This window comes from Colias philodice, chromosome 20, assembly GCF_061535455.1.
Source record: "Colias philodice isolate Cphi_HAF_F1 chromosome 20, ilColPhil1 Martin Lab GWU primary, whole genome shotgun sequence".
Taxonomy (NCBI): domain Eukaryota; kingdom Metazoa; phylum Arthropoda; class Insecta; order Lepidoptera; family Pieridae; genus Colias; species Colias philodice.
The window spans coordinates 7,490,537-7,512,619 of record NC_143105.1 but is presented as its reverse complement, the minus strand read 5'-3'; the positions used below and the strand labels follow the sequence as shown (position 1 = coordinate 7,512,619).

The following is a 22,083-nucleotide window of genomic DNA, read 5'->3' as shown; positions in this document are numbered from 1 at the left end:
AGACACCCCCTGACGCTTCGATGCTCCTCAGAAATAAATTGTTGTTATTTAATTTTGAACATTATTTTAATTAGGACAATGTCGATAATAGTTTGATAATTAAAAAGGCACTGCGCTGCGCCTCGCCATATTGTGATACGCTGAGTTGACTCAAAACCACACGTGTAATAATCGTATGAACACGTGTTTAGTGTTAACTGTGACCAGAATGAATAATATTATAGAATGAAAATATAATATAATATATGAGAAGTTTTTAAGTTGAACCTTACTAAGCAATTATAGAACAATGTAGGTCTAGGGATGGAAGATATTTTACTGAGTTGAATGTGGATAAAGGGCAGTGGCAGACCAAAAAAGTATCGTTGGGTAATGGATTTCGTTCAAATGTGAAGAGTACCTAATGGCTTGTGTTTGTAAAATTAGTAGAATAAGGATTGATAATAGATAGACTAGCAAAACTACGCAACTACGTATGCGAAAAGGCATACTTTTGCAACTTTTTACTATAAGCATTAGTATTAGGTATATTCTCTGTGCTATAAGCATTTTATAATTTTTTCATTCAAAAAGTTTAAAATCGATGGGTGTGTAACGAATCGATATTTAGAAATATTTACATATCAGGTCTTTCAAGTATTTTTCGTGTGTTTTCTAGGTATTTAGATAGATTAGCATTAAATAAAACTCCATATATAATTCAATTTCATTTATTTACGCCTCATGCAGGTCTTATTTTAGTTACAAAATATTAAAGTCATACAAATCACGCTAGCTTCAAAATTTGAGTCCCCTTCGAGGAAACGGTGTCAATTTACAATAATACCTTAAATATGTGTTTTCTTTATAATTAAGTTTACAGTTCATTGACATACATTCGTGGTTTCAAATAACACATAATTTCTGAAGCATGTTGACTCATTAGTATTTTAAAAATACCATATAACAATGATTTTCTTAACTAAAACAAAAGTAAAATATACAATTTGAAATAATAATATACGTAGCTAAAATCTCCAACTTAACCTAACAGATTCGAACAAACATAATACTTTTCGTTTTTGGTATATTACTTTTAACATTAATATTTACAAATAAGCTGTCTGTAATTAATTTAATTATTACACAAATAACATAATGCGCATAAATTAGAAAATTAATGGCATTTGTCATGAATATAATCACTGGTATTTTTTCTTTATTTTTGACGGTTAGAATACAAAATCCCGTAGGAGTTGGTCTATGAGAACCAACAAATTTTATGAATAGCAGAAATTAGATTATTTTAGTTTAAAATTTAAATACACACTAATACAATTATAATGTCATAACAAAGAAAAGTATTTTAGTCATAATTACATGTAATGTCAAGTTTATTTACAAAATATATGACTATTGTTCGAGATAATGTTATTACGAAATATTAAAACAATGAACTCGCATAAACTATCACATGTGAAACAAAACAGAAGCTTAAATACTAGAAACATCTTATTCCGGCTTAAAGCTTGTTTCCTTACAGCTATACATACATTTTCCTAAACTTTTTACTAAAGAAAGCGAATCGGCAACATAGGGCACTATTCCAATACAAACAATTTTAATCCATTTTATATTTCACTTAAATACAGTTCCGAATGAAACGAAACAATTTGTATGTCATTATCAAAGGTTAGGCCACAAATGCCTGGCATTTCACAATTGAAGAAATAAAGGCTAAATCACATATTGACGCAACGCAATTTCTTATCCGGAATACGTGACGCATAATACGAGCTGGGAACAACCGCTTTAGCTTCCTTCTCTTCTTGCCTTTCTCTTGCCTCTCCCATGAGAGACTGTAACCCTATCTTCATGTCCGCTGCGAATTTCCTAACTAACCGTTCTAGAGAAAACAAATGCTCGTCCAGAGCTTCAGGCACTTCTTCCCGCATGAAGTCCGCTAATCTCAGAAGGTATTCTACATTGGAACCGGCAGAACCACGGCATTCTAGAATTTGCTTTGCGATTTCTGGAAGCGGTGCTGCACCCAGCCAATGTCGGTTTTCAGGAATTGCTATGTAGAGAAGAGCGTCTTTTTTGTTATTGCTATTTCCTGGAAGGAACTGGGAAGTGCGAGGGTGGAAATTGACGGTGTAGGTCCGGTAGCCCCCGAGCTGGCACTCCCTAGTTGTGAGGTAAGGTAACGCAGCGCTGTTATCCGCAGCAACTAGGAACGCTTTTCCCCATGTGATACCCTGTAACAATAAAAACAGGTCTGGTTAAATATTTTTTGTAGGAATATAAACGTAAAAGAATTGGTCAGTAGTGCATTCAATCGATTGAACCTTGATAAGACTAGGAATGCATAAAAACGATTCGATTACGTGATTTGTGAGGATCAATTCAAAATGAATTATTGTTGATTTTCCGTAAACAAGATTCCGTTTTATTTTCTTACTTCTAGAATTTTTTGTGTGGCATTTTTGTAGTTTTTACAAACGTTTTTCTTTGTAACAGTACTTGAATGGGTTTTACAGTTGATGTTACAAGGAAATTAGGTAACTTTCCTTTATTTCCTAGAAATAAATATACGATAGCAAGGGTCGGTGATAGTTGGCATTAGTGAAACACGTGGAGCTATTAACTTGCTGATAACCTCATATTAGCATCCACTGTGAACGTGTCGTAAAGTTTTCGTAACCTTAGTACTTGAAGATATCGGTGTTCATTGTGAAATAAACCCTATTGGTCTTAATTCTAATTTGGGAAATAAAATTATTATCTATCGCATATATCCTGAAGATGCATACGATAGATAGTAATAATATATGATTGGAAAAAAAATACTGTCTATCCGATACATGGGTTTATTTAAAGAAAATAGGTAATAGGAAGGAATTAAAATCACTCATGGAGCAAGTGATTAATTGTGCATTTTTCGTTAATTTTATTTTAATGGTACAATACATATAAAAATACATCGTCAACATGTTTTTATGATAAAAAACAAGAGAAATTACGACACACATTTACATTATGTAGACATAATAAAATCAATTAATATTTTGATACGAGTGTGCAGGAATTTACAAATAGCTGATATTTGGTCTGGCCAGTTTTATCAGTCCGGCCTCAATATGTGTCACGGCCTTTGTCCCGTGTTAAAAATACTTAATCCGAGGTAAAGACCTCGGAATTCGGGTGAAATTTTATTTATTTATAAATTCCCAGGAGCGGCCATCTACATATTTGGATTCAATAATCGAAGTAAAGAACGATATTGATTCTAAGTTTTAACGTAGTGAATGAAATGCTACGTGCCAATAAATTTTGGAACGGTTACAAAAGTATTTTCACCGATACCTACGTATTGTATATGACGGAAGAAGGGCCCAAAGGCTCTTTTTAAAATGAGTGACGTCAGCAATTCTGACGTCACCATCATCAGGGCAGGCGCTCACACTCGAAGTAGAACGCCTGTGGGTATTTTTACTGCCTTTTTAATTCACTTCGAAATTACTAATTTTAGAGAGAGCTCCGAACGCTCCAACGGCCGGCGAGTGAATGTGCTCTGTGCAGTCGGGCGATCGCATTTAAAGCAAACCATGACTCACAAGAATTAGTTTGAGTGTTGCCACTCGAATTTTTACAATGAATTTTTATCATTTTTAACAAAGATTAATTATTTCGTTAATTTAATTATTTCATTAGTGGTTGATTAATGAATCAACCACTTATTTAAAAAGATCAAAGCAAACTTTAGCTAGTTATAATTATTTAGTAGTTTGAGGGTAGTCGTTTATCGTCGTTGCGCCGACACGGCCATACTGACAGGCGGTGCGCGCTCTGCACCAGCCTCGTTGTAAATGTCTCGTTGTAAAAGCAGGTCACTAATGCGCTGGACTGACCAAGTGAAATCTGCTATAGGAATTTGTGTATCAGACTGCACCAGACAGTCTAGTAACAGGAAGACATGGCGGGAGATCGTGCGGAAAGCTGTGTCCGCCTCCACTACCAATGTGGATGTCTCAACGTGACCACGACCACTCTGCCAAGAGTGAATCGACAAAGAAGAAGAGAACGATTCTCGGCGTATTTTGTGTCGGTTCTCGGAGAGTCTCGAAGGTTCTCGTAGATTTCTCGGAGGTTCTCGTAGATTTTAAGTCTAACACGGCCATACTGACAATCGTACGTCCTCGTACGCCTTTTCTCGTATTACAACACTACGGTAGTTCATCTCGGGATTTCAAAAACACACTGCCTCGGCCACACTGACCTTTCAGAATACTGAACACTCCACATGACAGACACAGTCCGTTCGCGTATCATGTGATCAACACCTACTCATTTGTGATATAGGCAGATTCTCGAAGGTTCTCGTAGATTTCTCGGAGGTTATCGTAGATTTATGCTTATCACAAAGAGAGGCGCAGCTCAGATAACACACACAATTCCTTCGGTGAACTACACTCCCGTTACAATTATCCACGTAACAAACTTTTACTTTACACAACGCACGAAAAAACACAAACGCCAGTATGCCGTTACAAAACTACGTAAACGTTAACATTTAAAAATAGAGAGCTTGAATTCTATCCAACTTCTGATGACGGAAGAAGGGCCCCAAAGGCTATTTTTAAAAAGAGTGACGTCAGCAATTCTGACGTCAACACCATCAGAGCAGGCGCTAACACTCGAAGTAGAACGCCTGTGGGTATTTTTACTGCCTTTTTAATTCACTTCGAAATTACTAATTTTAGAGAGAGCTCCGAACGCTCCAACGGCCGGCGAGTGAATGTGCTCTGTGCAGTCGGGCGATCGCATTTAAAGCAAACCATGACTCACAAGAATTAGTTTGAGTGTTGCCACTCGAATTTTTACAATGAATTTTTATCATTTTTAACAAAGATTAATTATTTCGTTAATTTAATTATTTCATTAGTGGTTGATTAATGAATCAACCACTTATTTAAAAAGATCAAAGCAAACTTTAGCTAGTTATAATTATTTAGTAGTTTGAGGGTAGTCGTTTATCGTCGTTGCGCCGACATATAACATTGAACTCTACTACTAGGTACTAATTTAGAATCAAAACATTACAGATATTTAAACCTTCTCTATTATATGAACATTTCGTAAGGGAAAAGGGCGCGCGGAAGTATCGTCTAAAGATAGATGAGGCCCACGATATTTTCTAGGGTTTATGAGAATTTTCTCACGTGTGTCATAGCATCTACGTTATTATTAAATCCTCAAAAACTTGTTGTTCAAGGTGAACTTTTGAAATTGAACTTTACTAAAGCTACTCTGCTATTTTGATGGATGCTATTATCTAAACTTAATATAATAAAGCTGAAGAGTTTGTTTGTTTGAATGCGCTAATCTCAGGAACTAGGTCCGATTTGAAAAAATCTTTCTGTGTTAGATAGCCCATTTATCGAGGAAGGCTAATAATAATAGGCTTATCATCACACTAAGATCCACAGGTGCTGAGCCACGCGGGTGAAACCGTGGGGCGCAGCTAGTTAACAATAAAAACGAGATTAATTACATAGAATATGCATACTATGGCAATCTATATTTGGCTTTTTGCTATCATATATGATAATTATTAATTATACATAGTACAAGTGGTCTAGAGTCTAGACACCCAAATAGTCCCATGATAAGCGTTATCGCAGTGAACAACATAAAATAAGACGTTATATAAATATACTAAATATTAGATAATATGGATGATCTTGTTAGAAGAAAGTATGGTGCTACTGTGTTACATAAAATTCTTATTTCTATCATACCTACGTCAATACTTTAAGAAGCTTTTGAATGCAAAAGCGTGTTACCATACACGCGGCGTAGTTTTAATCAATTTGTTGAAGACTAACAACTGAAGCTGACACAAGCTGCTGACAAAGCACCATTTCAAATTCTGTAGGGATTGATTATTGGAAAAAAGAAGTCTTTGTATTATTGATCAGCAAATTTCTTATCCAAAACGATGCTCTGGTTTAGCCGTGAAAGCGTAACAAACAGGTAGAAAGACTTTCTCATTATATTATAAGGGATTAAAATTCTAATCGCGATTACGTTTTCCCCTCATCTATGTGTACAACATAGCTTTGACCTAAACATGTTGTTGTTTATAACGTTTGTATTATTTGTCTTGAGATAGCGCGTTAAGAATTAAACACGTGACGTCACAAATAGTAGCATTTTTGCGTAGAACAGTTTATTTTTGTTTTAGCGAAGACAACTGCGCAAATTTTTATCACAACGAATCTTTCGTCGAACCCAAATAAACACTAGAAATGAACCAGGTCAAGATGTTACGAATTTATCTAAAGAGCTGTGCACCGCGGTTTTGTCCGAATAGCTTGAACCGCAGTTTTACCACATTGATTGATCTTAGCGTGATAATATAGCCTTCCACGCTAAATGGAATATCTAACAGTGAAATAATTTTTCAAATCGGACCGGATATTTCGGAGATTAGCGCGTTCAAACAAACAAACTCTTGAGCTTGCATGTATGTATAGAAGATAAAGGATGTACCTATATGATTCACATAAGGAGATATTGTTTTATATGTCCATTGTTCAAACAGTGACCTTTGTATAAAAATATGATTGTTATAGTTTCGATATCTTTTATAATAGAGCTATTATTGTAAGGTGCTTTGTTTGATATTACGAACGTATTGCCTCCATATGCAATATGCTCTATGCACGTTCCTGTTACCTAGTTGTAATAACTTGCTGTGCATTGTAGTTTTACCCGCATTGCTCAGCTCCTATTGGTCTTAGCGTGATGATGTATATAGCCCATTGCCTTCCTCGATAAATGGGCTATATATCACTGAGAGTTCACAAATCGGAAACGTAGTTCTAAAGATTCAAACTCAAGAAACAAACTATTCAGCTTAATAATATTAGCTTAGTAAATATTGTTACATAGGTAGATTATGTAAAAATATTGTACTTATTTACTAGCAGAGTCTGTAGGCTTTTTGTACTTTCTTTGAAGATGAAATGATTGAAATATAAGATTAAAGATGACAGATGTCATTACATTGAGAGTTTACGTAATATTGACACTTTTACTGCCTCAAATGTTTCATCATGATGAATAGGCTTAATCCAGAGTCTAGACACTATATTTTCTTGTCATTCATCACAACAGCTGTTGATAAAAATACAAATATAAGCTTCTTGATAAAGAGTGATTTTGCAAAACCTAAAAATATATTTTTAAATATTTATTTTCGCTCTAGGTCATTATCGCGAATTGATTTAGATATTAATTTTAATTTGAAATGTACATTCGTGTTTATTTTGTACAAAAAACGTTAAAAAATTTTCAATTTAAATTATAATTTGTCGAATGTGTAGTTTTATATCAATTGTGTTAGAAAATGTAGCGTTAAATAAGAGTATGTACATTGTACAAGTTATCAAGTTATCAACTGACACTAACAATTTAAATACGTTACAACTTACAACGTCTTCATTATAGGATTGCATTTTATCCGATAGCAAGCGACATTTATAGAAATAAAACCATAACAGGATTATGTGTAGGGTCACGTGGCACGACACCCGGCACTTGCCTTCAATTCGCAAAGCACCGGATACCCTTTATCGAGAGACGGAGAGATATCAAATTGGTGACGAGTTATAGTAAGATTGAAACTTAATGGCGGCTTGGAACATCGTAGGTACCTACGTACGTTCCGATGCGCAGAAAACAATTTTAGGTATTAGCGGGACGTTAAGGCACATATTAGATACTAGGTTAAGTGACTTTTGTGCACCCGCACTCCCACCTGCACCTAACTTCCGAATCGCCATTACGTTTGAATCGAACTATAACTATGTAAAGCGGGTGATCCACTGGCGAGCAAAACCGCTGGTACGCTAACGAACTCGCGAGCCAAAGGTCTAAACCGCCAATGGAGCACTTAAAAGTCTGCGGACTTAAAGAACGGCGAATTTGCTCGCTGGCTCGTTGTGCATGCTTGAAATTCGAAGTCCGCGGTCCAGAAAACCGCCAGTGGATCAGGCGAGCCGGCGAGCCTACAGTCTTTTTGCGACTTTCGTGTAGACCGCACGCGCTGCGTCTAGCTACAAAAATGGATTTACGCTCGTTTCGCCGCGAGTTTGTGTCGGAATTTATAAAATGTTTTTAGGAACATGATTGTCTATGGAAGTACATCAGCAGAGACTATAAAAATAAATTGCTAAAAACTTCCGCGTACAATAAACTTTTAGAGATCTACCAAAAAAAATGATCACAACGGTACAATATCTGATATTAAAAACACCATTCAATATCTGCGTCTTTTCTTCTTTTTTTGTTCTTTCTCCTGATTTAAAAGTACCCCCAAGTAACACGCCATGACTTCGCCAACGATGAGAGTAAACTGTTTGGTACGCTAATGGATCACCAACGCGAGTCGACGAGCCAACGAGTCAACGATCTAAACCGTCGGCTCGTCGGCTCGCCAGTGGATCACCCGCTTATGCGGCGATTACACCTAACGAGTACAGTGGCGAGTCAGTGTCCTCGGCCGAGTGCTCGGTTGGTATAAACACTTCAACGAGTGCTCGGCCGAGTACTCGGCCGAGAAGAGCGGCGAGACAGTCACTAGAATCCCAATTTGTTTACTCGGCCGAGTACCCACTCGCTATCCCGCTCGGCAGGTATAAACACGCACTCGTCGCGTCACTCGGCCACTCGCCACTCGTTCGTTTCGTCATTGTATTTTTTCAAAGAATTATTATTTTTATTTATTATTTCTAATAAATCCCACAATTCGTTAATAATATCTGGTAACAGCCGATTTAAAACCCGTTTAAATTCTTTTTTTTTTCGATCCATTGCAGACGTCCGCGTCGTGATCAAAACTAAACTGACTCGCCACTAGTGAAATACGTGTAAACACCCACTCGGTTCGGCAACTGTCTCGGCCGAGAGCGTATTTACTGACTCGCCACTGTACTCGTTAGGTGTAATCAGCGCATTAAGAACTGCGGTTTGTGTGTTAGGGTTCCTTACCAAAAGTACTATTATACTATTGCAATGTTTAAAAAGTAAAAACACTAGGAATTGTAATAGTGTGTTATTAGTAAGCCTATTAGGTACTAATCTTTAGACTTTGTCGCTTTATCTGTATTAGAAAATATGAGCAATAAGGTCACGAATCATACTCACAAACTTTTTATTACTAAAATATTATAATCCTCCATCCTCATTTCTCATTTCTATTGCTCTAGTAACGTTTAAAGTAGCATAGTCAGTTTATCACTATTGAATAAACATTAATATTTGAATAGCATAAATTGAAATAACTTAGACGATAACCACAATAAACAAAGGCACGCGCTACCATAGCCGCTGATAATGGAATTAAATGTAAACAATACGCAGTTGTTTCGAAATTATTTACGGCTGATTAATTATTTACGTAGGGTTATTAAAGTTTTGTATGAAATGCATTTTGATTTTTTTTCAACCGTCTTCAAAAAAGAGGTTCTCAATTCGATTACGTATATATTTTTTTGGGTATCTTACCTTACCTTCAATGAACCGCTTTTGATGATTAAGATTATATACTTATGTCTTATAGGCCTAAATGTAACGTCAGATTTTGTTTTAAGTTTTTTTCTGATGCTTTTTTTTCTCGATTTGATGAGTTTTTTTGGTACTTTATTGAAAACTAGCCGCTCCGCGCGGTTTCACCCCCGTGGCTCCTCTCCTGTTGGTCGTAGCGTGATGGTATATAGCCTATAGCCTTCCTCGATAAATGAGCTATCTAACACCGAAAGAATTTTTCAAATCGGACCAGTAGTTCCCGAGATTAGCGCGTTCAAACAAACAAACAAACAAACAAACTCTTCAGCTTTATAATATTAGTATAGATATAAAAAAAAACAATTTTTTACCTAGTTTCTCTAGATCTACAATACACAAGATCATAATTTATTACCCATACCAATTAATTTAAACTTTGATTAAGATTAGTTTTTTTTATTATGAAAGTGTTTTTTGAATTCTATGACAAGTTTTTTATGTACCTATGACTCGACAATTGAAGCACGATTGTCCACATGTTCATTAAAATTGGATAACGGTACAAGTTTCAAAAAATTGGAGCATCTGTCATTCTTTATGGCATGCTTAAAGGTACTTTAGCATTATTTATTTTTCGTATCACACGAGTAGAATAAAATTTTATACAAATGAACTACTAAAACCTTCACCTAGAAGCGCCTTCAAAATCGTAAGTAGTTTGGGTTTATCGTGAACATAGGCAGATGCAGCAGACGACTTTGTTTTAAATTAGGTAGTGACATAATTTTTCGAACAACGCAATCAAACTGAGTCCTATTTATTTGAAGTAGGTACATATTATTATGGTTAGAGTTTTTGTAATTTTTGATTATGATTCTCATAAATGCAGACTATTGTAGAGTAGGTCATGAGGTTAAAATATTAAATCACCAAACTTCTAATAGTCCGGGATACATCGCCCATTTTTGCAAGTGATTACTATCAAGCTAATTTTTCGTGAGTAGCTTTATTTTGATGAGATGCCCAATAATTTCATGTACAAAACTCTCGATTGTGGTAGCTACCAGAGGAAACAAGGATAAAATATTTTGATTTGATGGTTCTCAAATATTAATTACTAACTGAATGTTTTTTTTTGTTCAATCTCAAGATAATTATCTAAATTATTCGAAAAAATATTTGTCCTACAAAATCTATGGTTTGATCAAAGAGTGTTTCCAATGTGTATCGATAACGAAGTCATCATAAATGATTACTAACCAGCTGATTTTTTTATTTTCACTTATTTAATACTTATATAATTCAACAGACATATTGTCCTACAAATTGCGTAATAAATATTTGAGAACCGTCAAATCAAAAATTTTTATTCTTGTTACCTCTGTAAGCTACCACAATCGAGAGTTTCGTACATGAAATTATTGGGCATCTCATCAAAATAAAGCTACTCACGAAAAATTAGCTTGATAGTAATCACTTGCAAAAATGGGCGATGTATCCCGGACTATAAAAAGTATGTCTCTTAAATGTTATGAATATATTGTTGCAACATAAAGAGGTTAAGGTACCTCGGTCCTTGGCTCTTCTCAAGAACCCCAGTGCAGTTCTGATTGCGTCATACAAATACGTCGTATTATAATTTACGTACTTAGGGAAAACATTTAATATTAATGCAAAAATAGCTCCTATAGAAATACCAAAATTTACCGTTCATCAGCTCTGTAATATAATTATGTAACGATTCTAAAGCCTATTCAAGTAGTTATAAAGTTTTAAGAATGTAATTAGATATACATTTGTATGTTAATCTTAAGAGCATTTGTTGTTCTTTGTGGTTATTTCATTGTTCGTGTGACAGATGAAGGCTGATCTTTTATTATTAACACTTTCCATGACCACATAAACAACGTAGCATATCTACATCGATTATATTTCCTAGGGTACAATTTATTGCGCAAGTTAATGTTCAATTAGAAGGGAAATTCGAGATTAGGCACAGAAACCACCCAATCAGTTTGACCATAAAATTGGTTAAAATTAGAACAATTGGCAATTTTCGGTTTATTAGGAAATCCCGAATTGTGATCAAACGTTTTCGTAATGAGGCTAACTGACCGTTTGGAAATTATTTCATCAGTTATGGTAAATTGTCTTGTAATCTTATTTTGTAAACTTCTATGAGAAAAGGGCTGTAACTAATGCTCTAGGTTCAACGAACTATTCCCCATCTTATTTTATTTATATCTGTATGTGTAGATATTAAGATACTAAGTATAGAATATGAGAAATGGGTAACGAAGATATTGCGAAGTGTCAGTACCTAGAAGTAATGTACATATTAAGAAATGCACATAACTCATACAGACTATATATTATGCTCACCAACATCAACATTTTTATGCCAATAAATAACCTATTTTTTGTGAAAAAAATCTACGTAAAATCGCTATTGGTCATCTATTTGTTACTATCATACGTTTATTGATTCGCAAGCAAACTTTGAACGCTGATTTTTGTAGTCTTGTATAGAGATTATATTCAGACAACTATATTTTTCATTATTAAATCCTAATAAAAGATTAAATCTATGTAGGATTATTACAAGATCGTTTAGAGCGCATATTAATTTTAATTTTAACAAAATATAGGTCGCTTTATTCTAGAAATTAGTTCTTTTCGTAAATGCCAGTGTTTAGCTAGGAAAGTTTAAACATCCTGATAACTGTTTAATGTGTAAAATTGCTAATTGCATTGAATATGTTTACATACCTCATTGTCTTCGATTAAAGTAGCGACGCGGCCAGGCTGTAACAAAAAATTTTTTATTAGGATTTTTTTTAACGAATATGAATTTTAGAAAGATATGGTTAGTTTAGTTTTACAAGCTAAAGAAAAAAATATCAATTTTACAAAAACATTTTTTTTGTAGTGAAATTTTTTAGGCTCGTTGAGAGTAAAATTTCATGGTCGCGTTATGGCAATACCGTCACGTCATGGAGTTAGGCGACGATTTTGGTATCTTTTAATCTTGCCATGGAAGTTTCACTTCTGACACGTGTTCGGCACACTCTTTTTTTATCAAATTCTATGTAGCACTGTTTGAACTTTGAAAGTTACTACCTTTGTAACAATACCTACTATTTTTTGTCATACTATCATAATCTTTCTTATATATAAAAATGAATCGCAAAATGTGTTGGTAAGCGCATAACTCGAGAACGGCTGAACCGATTTCGATAATTCTTTTTTTATTATATTCCTTGAAGTACGAGGATGGTTTTTATGTAGGGAAAACGTAAATATGTACCACGGGCGAAGCCGGGGCGGACCGCTAGTAAATAATAATATCAATTATAGTCTGTATATTGTGCTTATTTCGAAGTAAAGCTTAACAAAGAAAATATTTCAATCAATATGCAATCTATTATATCTACTTGGTCTATAATCACTACATAGTATAAAACAAAGTCGCTTTCCCTGTCCCTATGTCCCTTTGTACGCTTAAATCTTTGAAACTACGCAACGGATTATGATGCGGTTTTTTTTAATAGATAGAGTGATTCAAGAGGAAGGTTTATATGTATAATAAGATCCATTAAGTAGTGGAGAAGTACTGTTATTTTTGAGGTTTCTAATGTGATGTCGTAAAAAATTACATTTATTCCGCTTACATTGCAAACGCAGGCTGAACCCTACGAGTTTTATCAAAATAATGTACTAAGTATTATACACATTGAAAAGGTCTACAGAAAAGTCCGCGATGGTATATGTCTATCTCTTATGGATAACCCACAATAACTTTTTTTTGTCATTTTTTTTTACGACAAATAATGGCTCATTTTCGAAGCGATTTTAACCAATACAGCATTAATCCTTAACCAATTAAATACCATGGATACATTGTTCATTTAATATAGATCTATATGGCCCTTTACACCGTATGATTTAAGTGAATATTTTCGAAGATATTACAGATTTAAAAATTGCGGGACGTAGCGTTTGCGGCCGCCCGGCTATGTATTTTATAGTTACCCGTGTGATGCCGGAGCGGGCCGCTATATATTTTTATACCTATAAAACGTTCACAATTTTTCTGTAGTGTACAGTAAAAGTTCCTTATTCGCGGGTAATAGGTTCCGTAAATGTGCCGCGAATAGAGAAACCGTGAATAAGGAATGGTAATTTGTATGGGGTTATAGGGGATACGTTCTTAGGTGACGAAATAAAAAAGCAATTACATAAAGAAAACAGTTTAATTTAACCAAACATATTTATTAATTACCATTTAATTAGGTATTATCTTCAGGTTTAGGCAATTGCTTGTCACTTTTTACTCGTTTTTCATTTTTTTTAGTCGACATTATAAATTCGTAGTTGTAGTTCAAGCGTTTACTAAGGATAACGAATGGTTTTTATTTAGGTAAATACATATATGTATGTACCGATGTACCGATTGAATCCGCGAATAAAGAATTTTAGGCCGCGAATACAGGATTTAGGTCGCATTTTTTCCATCCGCGAATAGTGAAACCGCGAATGAAGGAAGCGCGAATAAGGAACTTTTACTGTATTTAGTATCAGCATTGCACCCGTGCGAAGCCGGGGCGGGTCGCTAGTCTTATATATAAAAATGAATCGCAAAATGTGTTGGTAAGCGCATAACTCGAGAACGGCTGAACCGATTTCGATAATTCTTTTTTAATAATATTCCTGGAAGTACGAGGATGGTTCTTATGTAGAGAAAACTTAAACATGTACCACGGGCGAAGCCGGGGCGGACCGCTAGTTATAATATATGTGTTACTGTTGTCATATTAACATCTGATTAATATTATAATTTAATTCAAGGCATCTTCAACACTTGATAATAAATATCTCAATCTGAAGGTTTATAATATGTTTTATTTTTTATTACAATGTCAAATAAATAGAATAAACCAAATTTGTAAATATTTTTGTAAGAAAAAGTTACATATTTTTGTTACAAAAACATTGCTAGATATATTCATCAAAGCCAAATGTTAATGTTTGAGCACATAGTAAATGTAACTAACTCAGTATGTATAATTTTATTATTTGTCACATCTGAAAATACAAAGGTGCTTGTGCTGCAAAAGTAATGATTGGAAATTAGTATTGAGACCTTTAGTGAGATATGCACTTTTTTAGTTGAGAGCCGAGTTCTTGAAACAAAACTTAACTATATATTTGAATATATTATATATGGTCTTATTTTATTTTTAACTAGCTGTGCCCTGTGGTTTTATACGCAGAGCTCCACTCCTGTTGGTCTTAGCGAGATGATATATTATAGCCTATAAGCCTTCCTCGATAAACGGGCTATCTAACACTGAAACAATTTTTCAAATCAGACCAGTTGTTCTTGAGATTAGTGCATTCAAACAAACAAACTCTTCAGCTTTATTATATTAGTAAAGAAGTATAGATTCTGTACAGAAATACCTGGAACATTACTAATTAAATGAAATATTGGATTGATGTCTACATAATATAGATCAAACACAGTTGCTAATTTGTTTTCAAAGTATTTATTGACAATATAAGCTTAGATTTTATCAGTCCATTAAGCACATTAATGTATTGGAGTGCCACTTACTCTTATCTATAAGAACACATCATAAATGGTGTTACAATTATTCACACAATTAATGAAGATAGTTTGAATTAACTAAATATATTTTGTATATCTATTAATGAAATAAAACATGAAGAGTATGAGATGAGACATTGTGTATGATATACATACTGTACAGACAATACTCAAGCTATTTTTACCTACTGTACATGTGCATGTCTTCTTTTCCAATTATTTATGGTAATATTTCTTAAAATAAATTGGAAGTCGGAACTTCATAATCAAGGCGAATGATCAAGGTGCAAAAATGTGAAAGGACGCGCAAAAGTTGCATCAGCCAGACATGAAGATTCGAAACTTAAAAATGAATTAAATTCGTTTTATGTATGGAATACTTATATGTCTTCATTGGAAAATACTTCTTTACTTATTTTCAAAATTTGAATCGAGTTTTCGTGGTATTTTATCTTTTTCGTGATATTTTTAAACAGTTTTAGTAATTAATTCTATTTCAATTCAATATACTTACGTGAGTATCAGTCCCGCGATGTGTTGTATTTCCTTGCCAAAATCTTCTAGAAAATCCCTTTACGTATCCAGTTATCGACTGCTGATATTCAAAACCAGGATTCCAGCAAAGAGATCCATATCCGAAGACCCAAAAAGGTTCTTTACGAATTACTTCTTCAGCTTTATCAGCAGAAATTTTGGGATTTATACTGTTTTCTTCTGATTTAGAGTACGAAGTGCTCGCCTCCGATTTAAAATTTTGTGTTGTTTCCATTTTTGAATTTATACCACGGAACTTTCTTAAAAATACTTTTTATTGACACCGATATATGGGAAAAGCGGGTGAAAGTGCCAATGAAGGCTTCTTATAATTAAAGTATCACAGATTTGAACTATCTTTTATACTACTGTCTCATTATGAACTTTCGCTAAATGCACTTAGAAGTTAATCGTATACTATAAAATAAATGATAATAATTTTATAACTTCACCACCCATCTCGCCATATGATCGTGAACTGATTACTGATTACTTGCTCTGTGATTACTGAGTGACGAATGACGTCCAGTGAAAAATGAAAATCGGATACGGAATTAATGACATACGTCTATTAATGACATTGACAGTTGACACGGCAGCTGTTTCCCGCGCTCTGTTACGATTTTAAATTATTGTAGTTAAAAATAAATTTCGTTCCATTTGTTATGTGGACATAATAATGATTAAATAATTATACCTATCGATAATTCTAAACATTCAGAGACATCCATTGGCCGCTTGTATTTAAAAGATGTAGGTACTTACTCTAAGAATAAAATAATAAAATATATTATATTAATAGTTTATATTTATGCATAAAAGACTTTAGACTGGTATTATACCTACTACATTGTCATTACAAGAATAGGCTGGTTCACACTTTGATTAGTGCGAGTGCAGGTGATTAGTGCGAGTGCAGGTGTGTAGTGCGAGTAGTGTCCAATTCAACTGCGAGTGCAGGTGATTAGTGCGAGTGCAGGACAATGGTGAAATTCGCGACGCTACACACTACGCTAAACACTAAACACTAAACACTCCTGTCCAGACGTGTTTAGGCAGGCACACTGCGAGTGAGGGGGAAGGGAGGGCGCGCGGGACGTGGCTACTCGCAGTCCACTCGCAAAAAAATAGAACACGCTTCTATTCACTTTACTACACAGCCTACTAAACACTTGCACTAAAGGCTGGTTCACACTTTGATTAGTGCGAGTGCAGGTGATTAGTGCGAGTGCAGGTGTGTAGTGCGAGTAGTGTCCAATTCAACTGCGAGTGCAGGTGATTAGTGCGAGTGCAGGACAATGGTGAAATTCGCGACGCTACACACTACGCTAAAAACTAAACACTAAACACTCCTGTCCAGACGTGTTTAGGCAGGCACCTGGCACACTGCGAGTGAGGGGGAAGGGAGGGCGCGCGGGACGTGGCTACTCGCAGTCCACTCGCAAAAAAATAGAACACGCTTCTATTCACTTTACTACACAGCCTACTAAACACTCGCACTAAACAGTCGCTGTCCACACGTAGTACTACTCATTACCTGCACTCGCACTAATCAAAGTGTGAACCAGCCATAATGGCTGGTTCACACTTTGATTAGTGCGAGTGCAGGTGATTAGTGCGAGTGCAGGTGATTAGTGCGAGTGCAGGACAATGGTGAAATTCGCGACGCTACACACTACGCTAAACACTAAACACTAAACACTCCTGTCCAGACGTGTTTAGGCAGGCACCTGGCACACTGCGAGTGAGGGGGAAGGGAGGGCGCGCGGGACGTGGCTACTCGCAGTCCACTCGCAAAAAAATAGAACACGCTTCTATTCACTTTACTACACAGCCTACTAAACACTCGCACTAAACAGTCGCTGTCCACACGTAGTACTACTCATCACCTGCACTCGCACTAATCAAAGTGTGAACCAGCCATAAACAGTCGCTGTCCACACGTAGTTACTAAACACCTGCACTCATCACCTGCACTCGCACTAATCAAAGTGTGAACCAGCCATTAATTGTGAGTAGGTAGGTCTATACCTACCTAGGTACTCACAATTATTTCTATGTGTATGCATGCATGTCTGCGTGTATTAAAAAATGAATGATAAAAAACATCAGTTTTAACGATTTTTTTTTGCATACCGATTTTATTATTACCCTCCTCAGTATGCATAATATTAAGTAATTAATAATACTAATATTTTTTCCTGTTATGGCAAAAAGATATAACTATTTGCCAGTGTCAAGTATGAATTAATATTATTATCTATACTAATATTATAAAGCTGAAGAGTTTGTTTGTTTGAACGCGCTAATCTCGGGAACTACTGGTCCGATTTGAAAAATTCTTTCGGTGTTAGATAGCTCATTTATCGAGGAAGGCTATAGGCTATATACCATCACGCTACGACCAACAGGAGTGGAGCCACGGGGGTGAAACCGCGCGGAGCAGCTAGTGATTAATAAGTTTCTTAGTCGTAGGAATATGGAAAGGGATAAAAAAAACATAATTTCACTTTATAATGGTCCATTTAATTCATAAAGAATAAAATCACAATGCATTAGTTTATAATATTATTTTACACACTGATAACGTACATTAAGGAAACATGGAGTATTATAAGAATGAATAATAATAATTATGTAGTCCAGCAGTAACATTGAGTGCATGCGATGGCAAAATTTAAACAGTCAGTATAATAATTATTATTATCTTATGTATTTTTGTAAAGTACTAATTTATTACTCAATTTAATATTATATTGATATAGTTAATTTTAAAAATGTTATATTAAAAACACTAGGTTTTATAATAATTTTGGAGTCAATGTTTAAAATTAGGTATAATAAGTTCAAATCAAGGTTCAAATATACTTATTTTGAAACACAGATAATATTTTATCGCAAGCTTATCTGTTGCCATTGTCAGGAAATTTGACAACATTTTACGCGGCAGTTTAGTTTATGATTTGAAAATTCAATGAATTCAAAAATTTCTTTGTAATATTTTATAATAATATCTAACGTGAAAAAAGATTTTTACTAATTCCACGAATAATTTCCATCATACATTCTGCATGTGTTACATTCTGTATATTTCTTTATTTACTGATTTACTTCCTATGGACAAAAGTGAAAAAATATATGGCTTATTGAAGTGAGTTTTACACTATATAATTGTAATTTATATAATACTCAGTGAATTGGAATGACAAAGTGGGTAAATATTAAAAATCATTTTCAATTATTGGTAAGTCTATTATACACGGAATGAAAATGAAGTATGGATTCACAATGGACATTATTTGGTATGGCTGCATTTATTTTGAACTTGTACTAATAAATTATTACTTTATACTGCAAGCACATAATATATTTTAAATTGTGTTATTTAGATAATGTGCAGACAAATATTCCTTTATAATAATATTACTTAATACATAGTTAAGGAAAAAATATCTTATTCTTACGGGCACCAACATTTATATTAAAATTGTGATTCCACAGGTAACTAACAACACATAAATTATTGAGATTACTACATCAAAATATCATTGCATCATATTTACAAACATTATCTTAACCTAATATTGTGATATTTGGCTTTCATTTTCTTCCACAACAGGGATAAAAATAAATTGTCTTTATGAAATGTGACATAAAATTGCACAAAATTTATTTATATTATTTAAACTACATTTAACACTATACAAATATTGTTTTGTAGTTTATAATATATTGGGTAGTCATTATGTCACACTCCCTAAAGACCTTTTTATAAATCTAGAATTTTGTGATGGTCACATTTTACTATCTAAACTATTTAAGTACAATCAGACTTTTTACATAAACGTCCATACAACATCAACAATTACATTTCAAAAGCTTGAAAGCTCCCACCATTGTGGTAAGTACAATATTGAATATACAAATAATTTTTTATAATACTATATATTTTCCTGAACACAGGGCAGGTACGGTTAATGTGTTATATAATGTTTTTTAAAGTGAAACTTTTATTACATTGTCTCAAACTTTTTGGTCTGTGTAGCGCATGTCGCGTGTATCGACCGTCACGCGACATGCGCTACACAAAGCAGTGTTCGGAACCGTTCGAACAGTTTCACTTTTACCGTGGTTTCATAAAACCACACAACATTTTTTATTACTTCATAGATATATTATGACTAGCGATATGTTATGATAACTTCTTAAGGATTGGTAAAACATTTACTTTTAATAAATATAATGAGATTATATCCATCATAATATATTGAAAATTGTGATGCTTATATGTTATATTAATTATGTAGGTTGTAACTATATACATTATGCACCAGGGGAATTTAAATACTTCACTAAAAAGTATTAAAAATACAAATAGTCAAGATTTTTGGTAGGTCCCATGAGTGGGTTGTGATAAACTTTAGTTATGCCCAGTTTACACTAGATGACCAGTGCAAAATCAGAAATAACATTAATTATTTACATATTTCTGGTATTTCTTTCTTTTAATTTTACGTCTATTATTGCATTATAAAAAGTGTTAAATTATTTGACTAGCTTGAGACACAAAATTGAAACCAATTTGAAAATATGCCACTATTAGCTTCAAAATTATTATTGTTTTGGCATTTTTCTGTCATGGTCAAAATAATTGGTCTCATGTAAACAGAGCATAGATAGAGGTAGGTAAATACACTTTGTAACTCTAAAAGTATATTTCAATAAAAATATTATGCATCGCCTTTACCATTTTGCTGGTAATAACATTTAAAAATATTTATTGAGTATGGATAATATCATCAAAACCACAATGTAAAGTATTTTACATGATTGCCATATTAGGCTGTAGACACACAATTGTTGTCAAACTTAAGTCGAGCCAAATGACTGGACTTAAGTGGAATGTTTTGATCATACATTTGATTCGGGGCCTTCTGTGTTGTGCTTGAAGGAGGCTCGAATGCGAGCTAGATACAGCGCACAGATGTGGCCGTAGCATTTGTTATACCATTCCGGTGTTCTGCCCCTGCAATGAGAGAATAGACGTAAAGTTAGTATTATTCCTTTTGTTTATTTGCAAAAATTAATATGATGGGATTTTCTAATGAAATGGGTGATCTGATTCATTCTTTTGTTTGTAACGTTGGCAGTAAGGGAATAATATCATTAATCACAAACAATTGTATTTTTTAAGATGCCGCTTATAAGTTGACAGAAAAAAGTCGACTGTAACAAGTTGACAACAATAAGTCGACTGTAACAAGTTGACAACAATAAGTTGACTGTAACAAGTTGAAAACAATAAATAGACTGTAACAACTTGACAACAATAAGTCGACTACAACAAGTTGACAAAAATAGTCGACTGTAACAAGCTAACAGCAAAAAGACGACTGTAACAGGTTGACAGCAATGCTCAATACGTTAATTTATCTTCTCGACCTCGCACTACCCTTCGCGCCGCCTCCACCTGCCATGTCTTATCTTATAGTAGGAGTAATTCGTAGGGAAAGCACAAAGCTATTTAACTAACTGGAACTTTCTTTCTTTAAGGGCTGATTTTTCAATCCTTGGTTAATACTTATTCGTCGAATAACGTATTAAACTACCATTTCAAAAATGTATTCTTTGCCCGTCTTTGACAGTTTACGGGTGACATTTTAATATTATCGGGTAATACTTTATTGGGCGAATAAGTTTTAACCATGGATTGAAAAATCGGCCCTTAGTTAAGTCAATTTGATTAATGTTGTCAATCTTCCTAGTCCTTGCAGAAAAATGTGGGCCATTTTTAGCCTGATCGTGCGGGGTGAGGTAAGTGTTTAATTTTGGCGGGAGGCGGAGAGTGTCCGTTCTGTAGCGTTTAGCTATTATGTATTCTGTGATTCCAGTATACATGTAGTATATCTTATCTTAATACTATTATAAAGGCGAAAGTTTGTAAGTATGGATGTATGGATGTATGGATGTTTGTTACTCTTTCACGTAAAAACTACTGAACCGATTACAATGAAATTTAGCACACATATAGAGGGTAACTTGGATTAACACATAGGATAGGTTTTATCCCGGAAATCCCACGGGAACGGGAACTATGCGGGTTTTCCTTTGAAAACGCGGCCGAAGCCGCGGACGGAAATCTAGTGTAGTATCTACTTACATAGTATCCACTCTAGCAAGGTGTACCAGCCGGCTTCTCCCCTTCCCCGCCGGTTGCGCAAGGTACCGAGAAGCGAGCACCACTCCCCTCGCGCCCGCGCCACTTGAATCAGCGCCAGTGTGTGCGACAGACGTTTCGGCGACCGCACACCAACCCCCACCCCCACCACCGCCTTGCCATGATCTGTAAAGAAAAATTTTTGTGTAGTGGAAATTTAACACAATGA

At 34.6% G+C, this 22,083-nt stretch overlaps 2 protein-coding genes and 1 pseudogene across 4 annotated transcripts in view; 1 reads left to right on the top strand and 2 right to left on the bottom strand.

Annotated features, from left to right (window-relative positions):
• Positions 1-22,083, top strand: part of LOC149479552 (uncharacterized) — a 217,863-nt pseudogene that overhangs the window by 96,250 nt on the left and 99,530 nt on the right. The gene's annotated exons all lie outside the window — the stretch shown is intronic.
• LOC149479553 (putative glutathione-specific gamma-glutamylcyclotransferase 2) lies at positions 695-16,173 on the bottom strand. The gene is made up of 3 exons (XM_089708106.1): positions 15,678-16,173; positions 12,322-12,357; positions 695-2,237 (listed from the first exon to the last, which is right to left on the bottom strand). The coding sequence occupies exons 1-3, from the start codon at positions 15,930-15,932 to the stop codon at positions 1,722-1,724; spliced, it is 807 nt and encodes a 268-aa protein (XP_089564232.1). The 5' UTR covers positions 15,933-16,173; the 3' UTR covers positions 695-1,721.
• cv-c (RhoGTPase activating protein) overlaps positions 18,208-22,083 on the bottom strand; it is a 239,407-nt gene continuing 235,531 nt past the window's right edge. For both annotated transcript variants that reach the window (XM_089708052.1, XM_089708053.1), the window contains exons 19-20: positions 21,858-22,040; positions 18,208-20,723 (exon numbers count right to left, since the gene is read on the bottom strand). In XM_089708052.1, the coding sequence (XP_089564178.1) occupies positions 20,609-20,723; positions 21,858-22,040 (298 nt within the window). In that variant the 3' untranslated portion in view covers positions 18,208-20,608. The remainder of the gene's footprint in view (positions 20,724-21,857; positions 22,041-22,083) is intronic.

Bases quoted from the DNA above. Each gene is read 5' to 3' on its own strand.
- LOC149479553 (XM_089708106.1), bottom strand. From the start codon at position 15,932: ATGGAAACAACACAAAATTTTAAATCGGAGGCGAGCACTTCGTACTCT. The intron at 12,358-15,677 runs GTAAGTATATTG...TTTTTGTTACAG, and splicing joins ATCGCGGGACTGATACTCAC to CCTGGCCGCGTCGCTACTTT. The intron at 2,238-12,321 runs GTATGTAAACAT...TTATTGTTACAG, and splicing joins CTTTAATCGAAGACAATGAG to GGTATCACATGGGGAAAAGC.